Source organism: Euleptes europaea, chromosome 15, assembly GCF_029931775.1.
Source record: "Euleptes europaea isolate rEulEur1 chromosome 15, rEulEur1.hap1, whole genome shotgun sequence".
NCBI classification, from domain to species: domain Eukaryota; kingdom Metazoa; phylum Chordata; class Lepidosauria; order Squamata; family Sphaerodactylidae; genus Euleptes; species Euleptes europaea.
The window spans coordinates 39493147-39513560 of NC_079326.1; the positions used below are offsets into that span (position 1 = coordinate 39493147).

General features: G+C 45.2%; 1 protein-coding gene across 1 annotated transcript in view; it reads left to right on the forward strand.

Annotated features, from left to right (window-relative positions):
* ITGA6 (integrin subunit alpha 6) overlaps nt 1–20414 on the forward strand; it is a 73267-nt gene that overhangs the window by 26033 nt on the left and 26820 nt on the right. Inside the window, exons 2-5 of the mRNA XM_056861570.1 lie at nt 13491–13618; nt 14025–14104; nt 15615–15873; nt 19697–19828. Of these exons, the coding sequence (XP_056717548.1) occupies nt 13491–13618; nt 14025–14104; nt 15615–15873; nt 19697–19828 (599 nt within the window). The remainder of the gene's footprint in view (nt 1–13490; nt 13619–14024; nt 14105–15614; nt 15874–19696; nt 19829–20414) is intronic.

Here is a 20414-nt window from a genome sequence, read left to right on the forward strand (position 1 = left end):
GGCCGGGCGCAGGTTGACCCGGTTGCACGGGTGGTCCGGGCGGAGGAACAACAGGAGCTCCAGGAGGCAAGGGTGGAGCAGGCACATTAGCGGGTGGTTGCACGGGTGGTCCGGGCGGAGGAGCAACAGGAGCTCCAGGAGGCAAGGGTGGAGCAGGCACATTAGCGGGTGGCTGTACGGGTACCCCCTGACCCGGTATCGGAACGGGCTGTCTCTGAGCTATCAGGGTTTGTTGTAATTGCCTGTTCTCTTGAAGCATAAGTTCCATTACTTCCTGGAGTTGATCAACACGGTCGGAGAGCTCCCGATTCTGGGCTCGTAAGAGATGAACCTCCTCACTTGGGCCACCAGTAAGATGAGGCTTACTGGTCCGGAAGCTTGTGGCCCATTGAGAGCTATCCCCATATAAATCCTCGTCTTCAGACTCTCCTGAGTCTCGACGTCGGTCAGCCAAACGGCGTGCGCGTTGGGTCGCGCGCGACGGGACAAACGCCGGGGAAAAAGACAGACCTGATAGCCCTAGTACATTGTCCTTGGGGCGCGTGTCCACGTTCGCCTGATTCCTAATCCTTGCTGCAGCCGCCCTGGCTGCTTCCGCAGCCTCTCTCTCTCTTGCGACCTTAGCCGCTTCGGCGGCTTGCTGATCCGCAAGAACTTTGGCGTTCTCAAGTCTTAGGGCAGTCTCTGCCGTAATGCGCGGCAAAAGTTCTGTCTCCAGGAGTGAGAGTATGGGGTCGGGTTCCCCGCCCAGCAGAGGTTGTACTCGAACCGCCAGTGCGGGTGCCTCGGCTCCAAAAGTCGAGGTCAAAACTTGAGCCAAGGTGGCTACCGGGGTGTCCTTTGTACATTCCACAAGGAGAAGAGCGGTGCTAATAGCGACTCGCTTGTCCTCAGCCTGACAGCTGGCTGCATCCGGGATCAGGGAAAAACCCTCCGGCGGGGCTCCCGCCATGGTAGAAAGAGTTTCTCGAGAAATAAGAGTATCCAAAAGTCCAGTTAATATTTGTAAATCCTCAGTCGCCAATCGGGCATCGTCCAGTAATTGATCCAAGTCCTGAAGATCTAAACGAGCATCAGTATCCTCCGACGTTAACATCCAGAGACGTCCTGTAAGAGATTGCCACTGTTCCTGTACCAGTCCCCTCAAGCGGCAAACCTCTCGGGTCGTCCGGAAAAGTTCAGCGATTAAGTCTTGTAACAGAGTAGGATCCTCAGAGAAGGGCTCCAGGGTAGTAGATCACCTGGAGAGCTGCACCGCTCCCATCCAAGTGGCAGGCGAACCCCCCTGGGCTCCAGCCTGGCTAGTAGAATGGTGAAGAGAGATAGCTGTCATAATGTCAGCCCTTGGCCCACAGAACCAGAAATCACCACAAAGTCATATAGAGTCCAAACAGATGGCTTTTACTGGTCAAATAGGCATACAGTGCAAACGAATAAAATGACAGCTATGAGAGACTCACTAGCTGGGAGATATTATAAGGCAGGAAAGGCGGGAGATTACACGCATAGGCTGAATACAGTTTCCCAGGAGCTGAGTTCCCAGGCCTAGGTATGCGACCTTGGGGGGCAGACAATACAGCGCAGAGACAGAGGCAATAACGAAACCGAGATAGCAGCCTGACAATCAGTTTTCTAAATTCCATTTTTTTATTTGACTTTGAGCTAAACCTCTGACCTTATAGTATCAGAGTGTCTGAATTTAGGGAAGTTGTTTGGGCAGTTTTTTAGGATTGTCTGTGATTTCAAGTTGTTTTTTTTTTTTAAATGAATTCAATAGACTTCCTAGATTTCTAGCAGTATCTTCCAAATGGGACTTTGACCGGTCAGGTGTTTGGTTGAAATCAGCAGCAAGAGGGAGCTGTGGTTTGTTTCTGAACTACTGAGCAAATTTGACTCAAGGCAGGTGGTCAGTTTGGCACCCAGCTGTCTGGGCTGAAATTCAAAAGGAAATAAATATTTATCCAAGGAACACGCAGACCTGGCAGCCAATTGCATTAGAAGGCTTATCAGTATTCGGTGGTAAATTTTAATCTTGATTTCTATTGCATAGTCGTTGGACATGAAAGCTTGATTCTGTTTTAAAAAAACAGAAGACATGATTCTGTTTTTAAAAACTTTTATGCTTGGGAAGTTTGTGTTGGGTTTGCCGCTCTCTAGATGCAGTTTTCTCATCTGAGTTCTCAATATTCTATGCAGGGGGGCTTTTTGCCCCGAAGAAATTCCAGGAGTACCTTGTCATCAATTATGCATTCCCAGCAGAATGCAGAGCTTCTGAGTCCCTCCCCCCTGACAACACTGCTTTGTAATTGGCTGTAGTGTATTTGTTTGAAGTACGTCACCAGCCCCCACCAGCCTCGCAGCGTGGTTCTTTCATTTTAACTGAACTGAGTGGCCATTTTACAGCCAAAGCAGAGAAAGGTCTGGACAAATACACACTCCCAGTTTGTTTCTGGCTATCTAACTGCAGGGATCATAAGAACAGGGAGAGAAGAAAATCAGCATGGCTCTATTGGATCCCCAATGTATGAAAGCATTTGCTGTAAAACTGATCAGGGGAGCTGGGAATCTGCACAGCTCTGTTGGATCCCTGATGTGTGAAACCACTTGCTTTAAAACTCACTGGGGGTGGGGCAGTGCAGGAATCAGCGCGGGTCTGTTGGATCCCTGATGTATAAAAGCAATTGCTGTAAAACTGATTGGGCGGGGTGTGTGTGTGTGTGTGTTCAATGCAGCTTTGTTGGATCCCTGATGTGTGAAAGCGCTCACTGTAAAACTGCCGGGCCGGGGCGGGGCGGGGGGGGGAAATCAGTGGGAAATCTTGTCCTGGTCAGCCAGCCCCCTTGCCTGTTTTTTGTTTGCTAGTGCTATTTTAGCAATAAAACACTAAAATACCCATACATTTAGCGTTTTATCACTAAAATAGCACTAGCAAAAATAAAATAAAATACGGGGCTGGCTGACCAGAACAAGATTTCCTGCTGATCCTCCCCCTGCCCAGTCAGTTGGTAGGCAATATAGGAGGAGCATAATTAATGTAGAGATTCATAATTTATATAGAGAATCACATCTGATTTATGATACTAGGCCTTTTTTCTGAACTCTTCCCCCTTCCCCCTCCTTTTCTGCAACTTTCTTAAAATGAGGGGAATGATTTTCTTTCTTGTATCTGACAAAGTGAGCTCTGACTCACGAAAGCTTATACTGGAAAAAATATTGTTCACCTTTATGGTGCCCCAGGACTTCTGATTTGTTTGGCTACAATAGACTAACACAGCTACCCTTCAATAACTGATTGAACAGTGTGTGGAGACAGCAAAACTCCTTGGACGATTTCATCCCATTTTTCTTCCAGAGTGCTCGTGGTTTTCATTTTATCCTAATGACAGCACTTTGAAGCAGGTTAGGCTAAGAGAGAATTATTAGCCCAAGGTGACTCCCTAAGGTTTCTTTTTCTCATAGTGAGCAGGAATTTGAACCTGGTACAACGGTTCCCCAACCCCCAGACGTATAAAATGTATATAGATGTATTCTGACTCAGCCTAGGAAGCTGAGGAACTGAAAAACCCTTAGTTAGTATATGTCTGAATTCTCAACACATGGATTGTTTTGTTTTTCTCTTCTGGGGAAATGGTCAAGTCAGACTGTCAGGGAGGTTTCAAGTTTAAACTTGGCAGATGAAAAGGCAACAGGAATGAGGGAAACTTTGTATAACTTTATACAATAGATAGTTTGTCACAAGAATGTAGCGTTTTCGTTCTACCAACAGGTGTTTGTAACTGCTGAGAGAGAACACTTGGCTGTCACCCCTTAGATAAACAGGCATAATTTATTTGACACAACATTTCTAAAGTCTGCGGAGGCAGGAACATAAAGACAGATTCCAATTTTCCTTATTTAACACTTGATAGGGATCACCCCCTTTTCCTTGGAGCTATTTCCCTCAGGGAAGGACTACTGGTTTCATTTCCCTATCTCAGGATCCTCCTCCATCCTCCATTCATCTTCTCCCCCTCCATCTGCCAACTTCCATCTGCCACACTCAACTGGTTTTCAAGGCAAGAGACATTGGAGGGTGGTTTGCCATTGCCTGCCTCCACATCACAACCCTTGTGTTCCTTGGAGGACTCCCATCCAAATACTAGCCAGGGTCAGGGCTGAGAGTGTGTAGTGGCCCAAGGTCACCCAGCAAGCTTCCATGGCGTGAATGGGGATTTGAACCTTGGTTTCCCAGGTCCTAGTCCAACATCTTAACCACTACACCACACCAGCTGTCTTACTAGGGCACATACATGTACCAAATACACAGGAATAATTTTAATTTTAAAAGGAAAATGTTAAAGCATTGATAGAAATGGAAAGGCTTCTCCCACCCTTTTCAGTTTTAATATACATTTTATAGCATAAATGAAAATACAGGAAGGCTAAGGAGGAAGATTCTCAATTTCAGCAATAGAAAATGGCTAGACTGTCTTCTTCAAACACCCTTACCTGCATCTTTGGTGAACTTATGTCCCACTGTTCTAAAAATAAGCCATTCAGTTTAGCTATTTAGAAGGTTGGTTGTAAACCTCATAATGAAACTCTTCTAACAGACACTGCAGAAAATGGCAATCAATAAATGCATTTAAGCTGAGAACCTTTCCCAGCCAAAGCATTTTTCAAATGATAAATGACCTACCAGTTTCTTGATCTTAAAAAATATTTGCCAGAATGGTTTGTAAAAACAAACAAAATAGGAGGAAGAAGCCCTAGCAACACAAATGCTTCTTAATTCTTAGTTTGCCCACTTTTGAAAGAATTAAAATGTGTCTTTTATCAAGGTGCTGGGCCAACAGTTGTGTGGTAAGAAGAATGTAATGGATTATGTGCCTTTGGAATGGGTCCAAATTGTGAAGTATGAAACTTATCCTGATACCTCTAGGTCAAGGGTCCCCAATGTGGTGCCCACTGACATCTTTTCTGGTGCCCATCAGGTGATATTAGAAAGTAGGTGGGGCCAAGTGAGGCTTTTGCCTCGCAGGTCTTCTGATTGGCTGTGCAGATTTTTAGAAATCCAAAGGTACCAACCTACACAAGCCCGTGTAGGAGTTGGAGTCTGTCATAAACCCATGAGGATCCTTACACAAGCAAGTTCTTTCTTTCTGCAGTGTTCAAACTAACCAAACCAATTATTCACTCCCAAATTTCTCATTTTTTCAATCAGTTATGGTTACACCATTAGCTTTTTTGTGAATATGAACCATGATATTTTGCTGCAGGTACAGGCAAAGTTCCAGCATTTTTAGGAAGGCAGTGAGAATGAGTGTCTTCGGATGTTTTTGCCAGGGTATTAGTTGTTGAATAGGAGTGGCTTTTCTGGGGAGATTTGACATGCAGCAGCCAAAATTATATTCACATTTTCCATCTTGGGTAAACAAAATCCATATGGATTCCAGGCGCTATCATTTACCTGTAATTCAAATTTGTCTTATTTAGAAGATCAATTCATAATTTTGTTGATAGCTTTTTTGCTCTTCAGGATTGTTCTAGGAATATGATTCACCATTAGTTGGTTCTTCTGGTTTGTATAGAAGTTTTTTCAAAGAACTAAAAGCAACCATTTGGGGGACAACTTATTGAAATTACTTTTATTTTTATGATAGCACAGTCTACTGCTATTGAACACATGAAGCAGCCTTGTACTGGATCTGGTCCATCAAGGGCAGTATTTTCTACTCTGACTTGCAGTGGCTCTCCATGGTTTCACACAGAGGTCTTTTACATGACCTGCTGCTTGATCCTTTTTTGGGCTGGAGATGTAGGGATTGAACCTGGGGCCTTCTGCATACAAAGCAGATGCTCTACCACTGAACCACAGCTCCTCCTCAGCACAACCCCTCCCCAATTTTGCTATTTAATTTTTTTAAATGTGAAAGAAGAAGAGTTTTTAAATGCTGACTTTCTCTACCACTTAAGGAAGAATCAAACCGGCTTACAGTCACCTTCCCTTCCCCTCCCCACAGCAGACACCCTGTGTGATAGGTGGGGCTGAGAGAGCTCTAAGAGAGCTGTGACTAGCCCAAGGTCACCCAGCTGGCTTCATGTGGAGGAGTGGGGAAACCAACCCAGTTCACCAGATTAGCGTCCGCCACTCATGTGGAGGAATGAGGAATCAAACCCGGTTCTCCAGATCAGAGTCCACCGCTCCAAACCACCGCTCTTAACCACAACACCTCCTCTGGTAGGTGGTGATCCAGTCCCTCTCTGTATTCATCCCCCTCTGAATACACATTAAGGATTGCCATACTACCAGTGGCCTACCCCCCTCAGGCTGTCCTTCCAGGCATGCAGAGCTATGAGCGCATAGCTTTATACACGCCCTGTCCCCTCAAGGGTCATCATCATACCTTTGTGCAGGGGTCAGCAACTTTTTACAATGAAAGAGCCAAACCACTTCAAAATTCAGAGCAAGAGATCAATGAAGAGCCCATACAAGAAGGCTCATTTGCATAAGTGAAACCGTGCAATTTAACATTACAGATAATTGCCGCATTCATTAGCGATCTGTAAAGCTTCTACAGCCCCCAAACAGTGGTTCTCATGTGTACTCTCTTGGGACGTGGAACGCATGGGATCTTGCAATAATTTTCATAGGAGCAACCAGAGATATTGTTTTAGTGCACTGGCATAAATCTCTGCATGGTTAACACTTGGATTACTGCCAGCTGTTCACCTCTGTCCTTTCCCTTTCACAGTGGGTAGCCGTGTTAGTCTGTCTGCAGTAGTAGAAAAGAGCAAGAGTCCAGTAGCACCTTAAAGACTAACAAAAATATACTCTTTCCCTTTCAGTAAAACATTGCTAAGAAGGGCTCGTCCCATAAAAACCTTCACCTCACATTCCCTTCACATCCTGGTTATTCTAGCCTCCACCCTACCCCCACAAATAGAGATTCACTTAAGATTATTTTTTTCTTTTTTAAAGAGCCATATTTGGGCAGCTGTAGTTTGGAGACCTGTTTTTTGTGCAATGTGAGTGGCCAAAATGCAACGGTTACCTTCAGACTTGACTACTGTAACTCACTCTACATAGGGCTGCCCTTGAGACTACTCCGGAAGCTTCAACTAGTTCAGAATGCAGTGGTGCGGGTCATAACTAGGTCCCCTAGGAGATCCTCTATTCAACCTATACTCCAGCAGCTGCAGTGGCTGCAGATTGGCTTCTGGATTAGGTTCAAGGTGCTGGTTCTGACCTTTAAAGCCCTAAAGCAAGGGTGTCAAACTCATTTGTTACGAGGGCCGTATATGACATAAATGTCATTTAACTATGTATACCAGCTCAGATTGTCCATATGTACCAGCTCGCAGCAGGCTCGCCAGCCCAGATAGGGACTAAGGGGTTGTCTGCCTCAGGTGGCGAGCCCGCAGTGTACTCACCAGCCCAGTATGACTTTTCATGGATTACAGCCCATTTCTTCAGATGCAATGAGTAGATCCTCACTATGTAGTCATTTTAAGTATGGGTATAGAAAAATAAAGAGTACGGTCAAAGGGCTATGAAATGGAGGAAGGCCAGAGTGAAATCTTTTGAGATGCCGCAAGACTCCTAGCTGTAGGACAGCAGATCGCAGCCTTCTTGGTATGGTGACTCATAAGCCCAAATTTACTTGGTATGGTGACCCACCCAGGGATGGCCCAAGGTTTTTTTTCCGTACCCTAAGCTAACGATGACCTCGGCACCCATCTAGTTCAGCATTCTATTTTCTACAGGAGCTAACCAGATGTTTTTGAGAAACCAACAAACATCACACAAAGGGCACAGCTGCCCCCACTATGGACCTCAAACCAGCGGCATTACGACATACACAGCCTTTGCGTACGGAGGTTACATTCCAACCTTTGACCACCTTCTCCTTCACTCCCTCTAATCTCCCGTCAGAGTCTAAAAAACTCACACTAGTGACTGTTGGGATATATTGCTTTTGATCGGCATGTATATACAGTGAAGAAAAAATATCAACTAAAACATGACATGTAATATTATTCCATGACATGTAAGATACTGTTTCCAGGGTCAGATCTTGGTTTCCAAAATACAAAAGAGAGCAATGCAAAGGGCAGGGGCAACAATTAGGGGGGGGCTGGCCTGCGACCCACTTTCAGAGGCTTCGCAATCCACTTTTGGGTCCCGACCCACAGGTTGCCAAACACTGCTCTAGGGTACCCCCTGCCATATGAACACCACTTTTGACGTTCTGTTTGGTCTAGGGTGTGAAACTGGATTGTGTGTATGTTTTAAGCTGTGGTTTTAGCATACTAAAATAAAACACATTATTGCTGCTCACTCCTTAAACTGAAAAGTATGAATTTTTTTACTTACAAATATGGTAAAAAAAAATAGCAATAGTAAAGAATAACAAAACCTTAAAGGAAATGAGCTTTAGCTGACAAGGAAGATAGGAACCCCAAGTTCTGAAAATGTCACAAAATATATACAATGTGCAGTGATGAGAAACGAACACTCTTGTTGTTTCATTTAAGGTTGGTGTTGTGTTATGGTACAGCAAGGTAAAGATAGTGATGTGCTTAAACTGTATCTGTAAGATTCAGGGGTGGGGGAAAATTAGACTGTGTGTAATGAAGCCAATGCTGATCTGTGCCCCGTTTGAATTGGGGCTCACCTGCTCCAGAGTTCCTTTGGCTCCTTGCAGCAAACTATCCCAAAACTTATAGCAATCTGGCTCTTCAGATGTACTTTTTTATGGCAGCTTTGCAGCCAAAGCAACCTTTGAATTTCTTTATTTAAGACTTTTTTTTTAACTTTGCCGTTTTTTCAAAGAGCTCAGTGCTGGTGTAGATTGTTCTCTCCTCAATGACTGGCTCAAGGTCACCCATTAGCTTCCATGGCAGAATGGAGCTTCCCTAGGTCTTTCAAGCACATATCTCACAGCAGCAAGCTGTTGACTGATTGATGAATTTTCGCTTTATGAGATGTCTGAGCCATTCGAATAGGATGCAATGAAAGCAGACGTTTCGCTTGCCAGCCATTAACCTTCCTTGAGGAATCAAGAGCAGGCTGTATTATTTCACACTCCTTTCCCAGCCCTGCCCTGTCATGTGGAATTTAGTCTAGTACACCCGTCGCGTAGGGTTGCATGCACACATGGGCAAAGGATGCTAACCAGGGTGTGGCCTTAATTTGTGCTCCAAATGCTGGATTAGGATTGACTCTTGGGTTAGATGGATGTGTGAGCTGACATACCATTAAACCGTGAGGAAGGTCTGTGGGGATTTTCTCATGAGAACAGAGGCAGAAGCCTGGTGGTAGAAGCGTGCCATCTTGGAGCCTGATTTTTGACCCGCCCCCCATATGTCTTATCTGTCCCCTGTTGATTGTGCCTCTATGCCAAGGGGCTGAATGCTATGTATAGGAAGTGGAAAGAGCCACTGGATGAATGCCTTCTGTGTACTGGTCAGGCAGATCCAACCCATGGGTTGGACTAGGGACACCAGAATGCACACAGCCAGCAAGCTTGCTGGGAGATTTTGGACTCAGCCTACCTCAAAGGGTTGTTGTGATCCAACCCAACACTTAAAGGGAAGCTTGGCTTGCATCAGTAGTACTCCAAAGGCCTGGAACTTAAAGTCTCCACAGCTGCAGATGAAGGGAGAAGGTGCTACAATCTGGCATATTCCTCTTCCAATGCAGTGTATATTAATCATCCTTTGCAGTGGAGAAATTAGTAGCAAATACACTTCTGTGAACTTTAAAAATGAACAGAATATACCTGCCCCGGGGACTATGAAACATCTGATGACGGGTGTACTGACTCACAAAAGCTTTATGCTGGAATAAATTCTGTTAATTTTGAAGGCGTCTCTGGACCTGTTTTGTCTTGTACCCTTTATGATGACGCTTGGCTTGTGGGTAATGTGATGCTGAGTGAGGGCGGCAGGGGTGGGGTGGGGGGAGGTGAGATTACCTGGCAATATTTATCTAGACTGGAGTTGTCAGCGATCCTTTTCTCTGTAGTGACTGTGTTTAAATATTTGGGGAGCCACCGCCCACATTCCATAAAAAATCCAGAAAGTGTAATTCATCCCTTTCCCTAGATTTAACAGCCATTGGCTATTCATCTACCATTTCACATTTTTAAAAAAAGGGGTGGGGGAAGTGTAATTAATAAGCAAAACCAGCTTTTGTGACAGTTGCCTGCCCCTCCCCCCCAATCTTCCTCTTCCTCAGTAATCATAATTCAGAATAAGTGTGGCCTAGCATGTGTGGCACTCAAAAAATTTGTCTATAGGCTCTTCTTCCCCTGTCAAAGCAGAAAAGAGCTTGATAGAACAGTGCAGATCAGTTTTGTAAAATTAAACCTTTTTGGATAAAAGATGGTGCTGTGATAGTAAGCCAAGCCAACCTTCATCTAGTGGCTCTTTGCAGTTGAGCCTCATAAAGCGAGTGTGTTCTTCCCCTCCAGGATTCTTGTGTACACCTCTCTATGGTGGGCCCTAATATTGAGCAAAAGGATGGGTACTGATCGGGCGGAGGAAAGGCATTTTATAACACATTGGCAGAGACTGAAAAGGAAAGGTCACAGGCAAGGACGGATGGGGTTATAACAATTGAGAAGTAAGAAGAAGAGTTTGTTTTTACATGTCGACTTTCTCTACCACTTAAGGACGAATCAAACTGGCTTACAATCACCTTCCCCACAACACTCTCCCCCCGTGAGGTAGGTGGGTCTCAGAGAGCTCTAAGAGAGCTGTGACTAGCCCAAGGTCACCCAGCTGGCTTCAGGTGGAAGAGTGGGAAAACCAACCCAGTTCACCAGATTAGCATCCGCCGCTCATGTGGAGGAGTGGGGAATCAAACCCAGTTCTCCAGATTAGAGTCCATTGCTCCAAACCACTGCTCATAACCACTACACCATGCTGGCTGGGGAAATCATGAAGCTTTGAAAAGAAGAAAATGGGGCTGCCAACTCTGGACTGGAAAATTCCTGGAGGTTTGGGGACAGTGCTTGGAGAAGGTGGAGACTGGGGAGGGGAGGGAATTCAGCAGGGATGTGATGTTATGGAGTCTGCCCTCTGAAGCTGCCATTTCCGCCAGGGGAATTGATCTCTGTAGTCAGACGATGAGTTGTAATTTGTGGAAAACTCCGGGCCCCACCTGGAGGCTGATAGCTGTATAAGAAAGAGCGGATTCTAGGTTTGGGAGCAGACAAGAAGCTAGCTCAAAGATTTAAGGAGGGCATCAGTGGTCAGAGTGATGAGAAGGTGGATGATTCTGGCTGCATTGTATAGTGGTTAAAATGTTGGGCTAGGATCTGGGAGACTCAGGTTCAAATTCCGACTCTGCCATGGAAGCGCACTGTGCGACCTAGGGCCAATCAGACACTCTCAGCCTAACCTACCTCTCAGGGTTGTTAAGAAGTTAAAATGGAGCAGGGGAGAATGTTGCAAGCCACTTTGGGTCCCCATTGGGGAGAAAAGTGGGGTATAAATGATGTAAATAAAACAAAATAAAGTGCTGGGTTGTGAAAGTGGAAGAAGAGGAAAAGGTCATGGTAGTCAAGGTGGAGATGACCAGATACTGAATCAGAATTTTTAATATATTTTTTGTATAATAGAATCATAGAGTTGGAAGGGACCACCAGGGTCATCTAGTCCAACCCACTGCGCAATGCAGAAAATTCACAACTACCTCCCCCCCCACACCCCCAGAGACCCCCTACTCCATGCCCAGAAGATGGCCAAAATGCCCTCCCTCACATGATCTGCCTAAAGTCATAGAATCAGCATTGCTGACAGATGGCCATCTAGCCTCTGCTTAAAAACCTCCAGGGAGGAGAAGAAGGCCCATACTTTTGTAACATTGTAAAGAAAGAAGGGATGTGACTTGGCAACAGATCATAGGACAAAGGAGAAAGAAGAGTCTGAGGCAAAGCCAAGGTTTCGAGTCCGTTCTGCAGAGTGGGTGGTCATGGTGAGGAGAGGAAGGTTTGGTAGGAAAGGTGAGGAGTTCCATCTGGAAATACCAGGTCTGAGACAGCAATAAGTCATCCCGGCTGAACTATCTGACAGGGAGTCAGTGATGCAGGAGAAGAAAAGTTCAGAAATGGAGCTGGGTGTCACCTGCATACAGGTGTGACTAAATGTCATAGGATTTGATGAGGTCATCCAGAGACAGAGAACAGAAGAGGGCAAAGGACAAGATCCCTGGGGGACCCCCAAAAAGAGAGAGAAAGGAAAGGAAGAACTTTTCCCAGTGGAAAAATTGGACGAGTGATTAGACAGGTCAGAAGAGAAACAGCTGATTGTGTCATGGAAACTTAGGGGTCTGAAGGGAGTCATTCATTAGAGGTCAATCCACTATATCAAAGATAGCTGAGTGGTTAAGGAGGGAGAGAGCAGAGACCTTTGGATCTGGCGGCTCCGTGATTTTTGTGAGGATGGTTTCAGTGGAATGCAGAGCGAAGAAGCCAGAGTGTCAAAAGTGGAGCAGGGAGTTGGAGGAGGAAGTCAAGATAGCAGCAATAGACGGCACACTCAAAGAGTTTGGATGCAAAGGTCGGAAGGTAAATTGGGTGGTACTTGGAGAGGAGGAATGGGTCAAGACTAGTCATGTTCCCTAATGCTAATGCATTCTTCCAGTTTTGTAAGTTGCTTTGAAAACATTTTTTTAACCTGAAATGCATCTAAAAACACAGTAAATATACCATAATGGATCATGATCATATATTGCGTTCATAGGCAGCCCTATGAATTAATGGTCTCCAAAATGCCCTATCATTACCAGCCTTGTGTAGGTCTTGCAAACTGAGGGCTGTGGTTTTGCTTGATTGAGTCAGTCCATCTCTTGCTGGTTCTTCCTCGTTTCCTGCTGCCCTAAACTTTTCCTAGCATTCTTGCCTTTACAGTGACTCTTGTCTTCTCATAATGTGACCACTGTACAATAGCCCCAGTTTAGTCATTTTAGCTTCTAAGGAAAGTTCAGGCTTGATTTGATTTAGAACCCCTTATTTGTGTTATTTGGTAGCTATAAAACTCTCCTGCCACACATTTCAGATTAATCAACTTTCTTCCTGTCAGCTTTCATCATTGTCCAACTTTCAGACCCATACATAGTAATGGGGAATACTATGGTATGAATTATCTTGATTATGGTCATCGGTGGCACATCCTTACACTTAAGGATCTTTTCTAGTTCCTTCATGACTGCCCTTCCCAATCTCAATCTCCTTTTAATTTCTTGGTCTCCTTTTTGGTTGATAAGGTACGATAGGAGACATATTCTCTGCAAATACTTGATGTGGCTGCTAACTGGTTGCTTTTTACATTAATTGAAAATAGCTGCTTTTTTACAGTGGAAAAATAAAAAAAGGTTATTTTCTTCATGGCCATGTTTTCTGGGAAATTAAGTTTCTCTTTGCAAATAATGGAATCTTCTTTTGACCCTTCTTCTGTGAAACTGTTCTTCCTAAAATATTCCACTCTTCCTCTCTCCACAGATTGCTGGTGGGAGCACCTCGGCAGAGAGCTTTCCCAACTCAGCTAGCCACGAGGGCGGGAGGGTTGTACAGCTGTGACATTTTGTTACCAGATGTGCCATGCGTGCGGATAAAATTTGATGAGAGAGGTGAGCTCTACCATATTTATTTGTTTATTTTCGCATTTGTAGCCTTCCCTCCGCAGTAAGCCGGCTCATGGCTTGAGCATCTTGTTTCTTCCCACAAATTGGGATTCGAAGCCTCCTGATAATTAAGTATTTTACAACGGGGTGTGTGTGTGTGTGTGTTACGGTTTCAGCATATACTTTTTTTAAAAAGTATAACATCCTCAAAATAATGCCTACCTTGTAGATCATTAGTTAAAGCTGATACTGTAGACAAACAGTGCCATCTAGAGGTGGACTGTAGTACTAAATAAAATGTCAAGGGGTTTGGCATTAAATTTAATGTTTGCGTCTGACTAGACTAATGTTCTTGAAACCATGATTTCAGGGGAAACTCACACAAGACTACCTTTATGGCATTTTTTTCCAGCTGATCCAACAAAAGAAAGCAAGGAGGACCAATGGATGGGTGTAACTGTCCGAAGTCAAGGGCCAGGCGGAAAAGTGGTGGTAAGGTTTCCAGGAATTGTGGTGGATTTCATTAATGGGCCTTCCCCCAAGATTTTCATCATGATGAAAGATACAGCACCCATTGTAGGGGGTAACGTATTGATATATAAACAATTGCACGCACAAGATCTCTGTTTACATCATGATCACACTCTTCCTGGTAAGAGGAGAAATGTTCGCTTGTACACTAATGACGGTCCTCATGAGCTTCTTGAGAGCTGGTGTGGTGTTGTGGTTAGATTATCGGACTTGGGGAATCTCTGTTCAAATCCATGTCTGATGCTCTCTTAAAGGATATGGGGCCTGTCATTCTCCCTCGGCCTGCCTGATCTCAGGGGGTTGTTGTAAGAATAGAAGGGAAGAGAAGAGAGCAGTGGACATTTCCTTGAGCTCGTTGGTGGACAAGCAGAATAAAAATGTAATTGGTAAATATTGCAAGACCAGGGGGGAAAGCCCACTGCAAAAGTCATAATTCCATCCAGTGACCTTTGCACCAACTCTTATTCAGCACACACATACGTAAACCTGCCTTATCCTGAATCAGAGCCTTGGTCCATCAAGATCAGTATTGTCTACTCAGACTGGCAGCAGCTCTCCAGGGTCTCAAGCAGAGGCCTTTCACATCACCTCCTACCTGCTCCTTTTAACTGAAGATGACAGGGATTGTACCTGGGACCTTCTGCCCTCCAAGCAGCGGCTCTACCACTGAGCCACAGCCCCTTCCCAACACTTATTATAACTATTCAGTTCACAAGCATATTTGACGTTACTGATCCTACAATTGTCCACTTTCATTATTTATGGATTTGAACCCTAAGTCTCGCCATATCTAATCTGGCACTCTAACCACTATACTGCGCTGGCTTAATTGCTTATGGATCAGATTGCATGTTGCAGAATGCATCACCTGTATGTTTTCTTAAGGCTATACTAGATGAGTTTGCCCTGAGGACGTGCCACCATCTTGTAGAACGAGTTCCCACCACTCCTTTAACCCCACTGTGGAGACCCAATTCTAGTTGGGACCACCACTGTAAATCGGGAGGAGCGGCTTCTGCCTCCCTCCACTCCATATTTCTGACCTGAAATGGTGTTAGCAAATAACACCCCCTCCCAGCAGCAGGAACCATTCCAGGTAGCTCCTGACTGACCTTTGAGGGGCTGAGGAGCCTCCACGCCTTTTACAATGGGAGGCCGGTGGAGGCCAGAAGTCCCAGTTCCCACCTGGATCTTCTCGACAGGCATACCTTCACTGAGCAGCCCGTAAGGGAGAGGCAGCCGAATGCGGTGCAGTGTGGCAGAAGACTTTTATTTAAAATAACTTTTTTTATCCTGCCTTTTTCTGCACAGCAGATGCAAGGCAGCCCTAGTGGAGGAGTATTTTATATTTCCCATGCAGAGAAGAAATGCCCCAATGGGAAGCTTTAATTGCTCTTGTGGAGAAGGCGAACTCCGTCTAGGAGGGAGCGAAAGTGTTTTGCTGAACACGTGTTTTTTAAATGTCTTGCAGACCTGTGCTCATCGCTACGAGAAAAGGCAGTACGTCAACACCAATCAGGAGACTCGAGATATCATTGGGAGGTGTTATGTACTAAGTCAGGATCTCACCATCAAGGATGATGGCATGGACGGAGGGGACTGGAGTTTTTGTGACGGCCGGCTGAGAGGCCACGAGAAGTTCGGTTCGTGTCAGCAAGGAGTGGCTGCCACTTTTACCAGAGACCATCATTATGTTGTATTTGGGGCACCGGGTACCTACAACTGGAAAGGTACGGCTTCAGGGTTTTTTTGCACTCTTTCAAGAATAGGCATTCTTAAACAATGCTTAAATTGCTGAAGGAGTCATTGTGTTCTTTGCAAGCAGTGTGGTGTAGTGGTTAATGAGTGGTGGTTTGGGGTGGTGTACCGGATTGATTTCCCCCATTCCCCCACTCTGGAGAACCGGGATTGATTTCCCCCACTCCTCCACATGAGCGGCGGATGCTAATCTGGTGAACCAGGTTGGTTTCCCCACTCCTACACATGAAGCCAGCTGGGTGACCTTGGGCTAGTCACAGTTCTCTTAAAGCTCTCTCAGCCCCACCTACCTCACAGGGTGTCTGTTGTGGGGAGGGAAAGGGAAAGTGATTGTAAGCCGGTTTGATTCTTCCTTAAGTGGCTGAGAAAGTCATCATATAAAAACCAACTCTTCTTCTTCTTCTTCTCCTCCTCCTCCTCCTCCTCCTCCTCCTCCTCCTCCTCCTCCTCCTCCTCTTCTTTATCCTCATCTGCTGAAGTTAAAAAAATGAGGGAATCATGCAACCCTGGATCCTGAATCCGTGCCCATAAAATAAAATCAGAAAGAGCTCCTGAGTATCTGCATTCAAGTGTCGAGGAAGGTTATGCAAAGAGAGAGAGCGCAGATGCCACAATAGCCAGAATTACGGTGGTTTTGTTTTGTTTTAGTTGGGTAACAGTACATTGACCTCCATGAATGACTTGCTTGGGGTAGGCAGTATTCAAGGGAGAAAACCCTAGTAATAAGCAATTGGATTTGTCTCGACTTGTGTGTGCTTAAAGGCTCTGACTCCCCCCCCCCAGTTACCTGTATTTAAAAAAACTCTTTGTTTGTCTTGCTGCCTTGTTACGAGGACAGCTGTGGTATTCTTTCTTCCTGTGTGATAAATCCTTACAGAAGGCACCTGTGCCTGACACATGAACCATGCAAAATCCCTCAGCCTTGGCACAAGGTGAACTTGAGTGAAAACTACACACTGGTTTCGCACCGTGGAAAACTGACAGTTCCGGTATGGGATATCAGAGCGAGCGACTGCTTTATCGGAACTAGGAGGACAGCCGCTGCAGCGGAAATACATGTCTGAACTGAAAATACATGTCTGTACAGTCAAATTAGATTGATTATATCTACTGATCAAAGCAGAGGGATCTGCTAGAGTATGATCTTCATATCTTTTGCTGAGGAAGTCATAGTTAGTGGACGGTTCTGCATCTAACAGAAATTGAGAATTCAGGTTTTTTTCAGTAGTTATTGTAGGCTGTTTCTGAAAAATTTATCATTTATTACTATGAATTGATATACACTTTGAACAGCCCCCAAAGAGCATTTTTGAGCCGGTGCTCTCGTTAATATGAAATGTTAACTCTCATCCAGAGACACACATTTCGGAGAGTGTATTTTCTTCATTCCATTTCAATGGTGTAGTGACAATAATGTTTGACAGTGCCTTTGCACTGCCAAGTTTAGAAGAAGAAGAAGAAGAAGAGGTTGTCGAAGGCTTTCACGGTCAGAGTTCATTGGTTCTTGTAGGTTATCCAGGCTGTGTGACGGTGGTCTTGGTATACCAAGAGCACGGTCACACAGCCCAGATAACCTACAAGAACCAAAGAAGAACAGGTTGTTTTTATATGCCGACTTTCTCTACCACTTAAGGGAGACTCAAACTGGCTTACAATTACCTTCCCTTCCCCTCCCCACAACAGACACCCTGTGAAGTGGGTGGGGCTGAGAGAATGTGACTAGCCCAAGGTCATCCAGCTGGCTTCGTGTGTAGGAGTGGGGAAACAAATCCAGTTCACCAGATTAGCCTCCACATTTCATGTGGAGGAGTGGGGAATCAAACCCGGTTCTCCAGATCAGACTCCACCGCTCCAAACCACCACTCTTAACCACTACGCCACTCTGGTTTACAGCAGGGGCTACTAGACACAGCTGTCCCCATTTACCTTGTCATGCCACCCTTTTGTTTTCCTGTTGGGACCATGGCTGTTCTTCCTAGTAGGCACATCAGGTAGAAATGGATGGATTTCCCAAATCAAACTCAAAACGGGGGGATACACGTTACTCTGGTATTTCTGTTTCTATGCTTGTTCCTACAGTCTGCATCCTTACCCTATCCCAGACCTCAAAGCAGTCTCTGACTGGTGGTAGCCAAGTCAGTCACTGCCACCACCTCTAAAGGGACTACATCCCCCCACCCCCACAAATAGTCACAATGCAGGAGAACATTTTTGGTTTATCACCGACCTGGCATCAACCAGGGTCCACACATCACCTCTACCTCCAAGTTCCATTCCATTCTTCTTCCATGAGTTCACTCTGCCCTACATTCTACTTGGCTTGCTTTCAGTCTAATTTGGAGAATTTCTAATAATCATACTAGAATAGGTACAAGTACCCTTTGCCTCGGTTGTCAGTGAGCATGTTTTTGGAGGGTTTACAGGTTACTGAAACTGTGAGAGGAAGGTCTGCATCTTCTTCAGGCTACAGGTGTTGGATTTTATCTTTGTCTGTTCCTCCAAGGAGAGAAATTTGGAAACAGAAAACAGATAGTGGTGAGAAAGGGGACAGCCCCTTTCTTTGTCTGCTGTGATGTTTTTTCCGTTTCAGGGAGACTTTAACACAGCAGGGTTCCTTTTCCCACTGTGATGTAATCAGCACATGTATGTTGATGGTACACCTGGATGACCTGAATGAAAAAAAATGGGAATTGAAAACACCACATTTGCACTAGGGAAATTAAGAACAGAAGGCTTTGATGCATTAGTGCTTCTCTGGAAACAAGATCGGGCCATTGGGAAATCCCAAATCTGGAAGAAATTCAGATGAGAATTCTAGAACCATTCCTTATATATATAGATTCCCAGTGAGGAAGAGAGAAGGAGTGTGTGTGTGTGTGTGTGTGTGTGTGTGTGTGTGTGTGTGTACACACACACACACACACACATATTCCTTCTCTCTTCCACACTGGGATGCAACGTATACATGAAGCTTCCTGATGCTGTGTGTAACAGGCTCCTGTAAAGCAAGTGAGGAGACCCACACAGCCTCTTAAGATTTTGGGCAACTAGGCTCTTTTAAAATGAAACTTTCCCATCAGTTGTTCCCCTCAGTTTTACAGGTGTAGTTGGAGTAGTGAATGTAAAGTTTTTGTGTTCACTGCTGTGAAGTAAGTTCTGTGGTGAGCAAGAAGAACACAGGGCTCACTGAGGCAAGAGTTGTTTTTAAAGAACACCTCAGCAGCCCAGGTCTCCAGTCAATCACGGGAGAAGCCTGGCTGAGGTAAGGCTTCAGGTTGTGACTTAAATTCTCCCTTAGTACTTGTGGTTACAACCAGGTTTTCACTGCCTAGTGCTGTGTCTCTGTCTCTCTCTCATACACACCCCTGCCTTTTCTCCAGAGTCCGACTAAACGGTGCAAGGTCTGCTCATCGCCAGAGGCAGGCCCGACAACCGGGTACTCTGCCTTCTCACAGAGATGGACAGTTAAACCACTCTGGCATGCTATCAAGCAGAGCTACCCTTTTACATATATGCTCCCTTGCTGAGGCAGACCCAAACTGACTGCCGCTGTGCTTCCCTCCAAAATGCCAACCCCCCCTCTGAAAGATTATTAGATGCTGGAGCAGCACTCCCATAGGCTCGGTTGCAAAAGAGCTGTCCCTTTCAGGAGCGGGACATCCGAAGCCAGCCAGTGTTGCGGTTCCCTCATTCCTTCCAAACAAAACTATACCATTGTTGCCTTGATTTTTTCCCCCCCGCCGCCTTCCCTCGTCATTCATTCCACTTTTGATTTTTGCCATTTCATCCTTCTAGGAGTGGTTCGGGCAGAGCAAAAAAACCAGACATTTTATGACATGGGTATCTTTGACGATGGGCCTTACGAAGTTGGTGATGAGAACAGCCGTGATGAGAACCTAGTCCCTGTTCCAGCTAACAGTTACTTAGGTAGGATTAAGCTTCTTCAAAGGTCTACGAGAATTGCTATTCAAACAGAAAGTAATAACGCCAATTGCTGCTGGGAAAGTAATTGAGACAGACTTCCTTGGATGTGTGTAAGCCAATAGTTGGCTCTTCAGTGCCCTCCTCTTACATTATGGATGGTTTGAAGGTGTAAAACGGTACTCTGGAGAGGTACCTCAAGCTGCTAATGTAATGAGACATTTAAGAGGGATGATGAGGATTTGCATATGTTTCTGGTGTGATCATAATAATGGTCTTGCACAGTAAGTACTGTACATGGATCAATAGCCCTAAGTTGCATTACTTTAAGCACGAAGCACAGGGAGGTCTGGGGAATTTATTTGTAACTAAACGGGATTTTGTTAGCTGGGGTCGGCTTTCGTGCTGTATCTGCTGTGAATGCATCAGAATTGTCAGGTAACTTCAGAGGCGTCTTTGCAGTGCTTCCATGGGTGCTCCAAAAGATTTTGTGTGCAACCTGGCATGTTTTTCAATGTCCTGCTTTCAAATGTGGATTGACAGTGATGACTATCTGTGCAGTGTTTGTGAAGAAGGGTAACAAAGTTCCCCG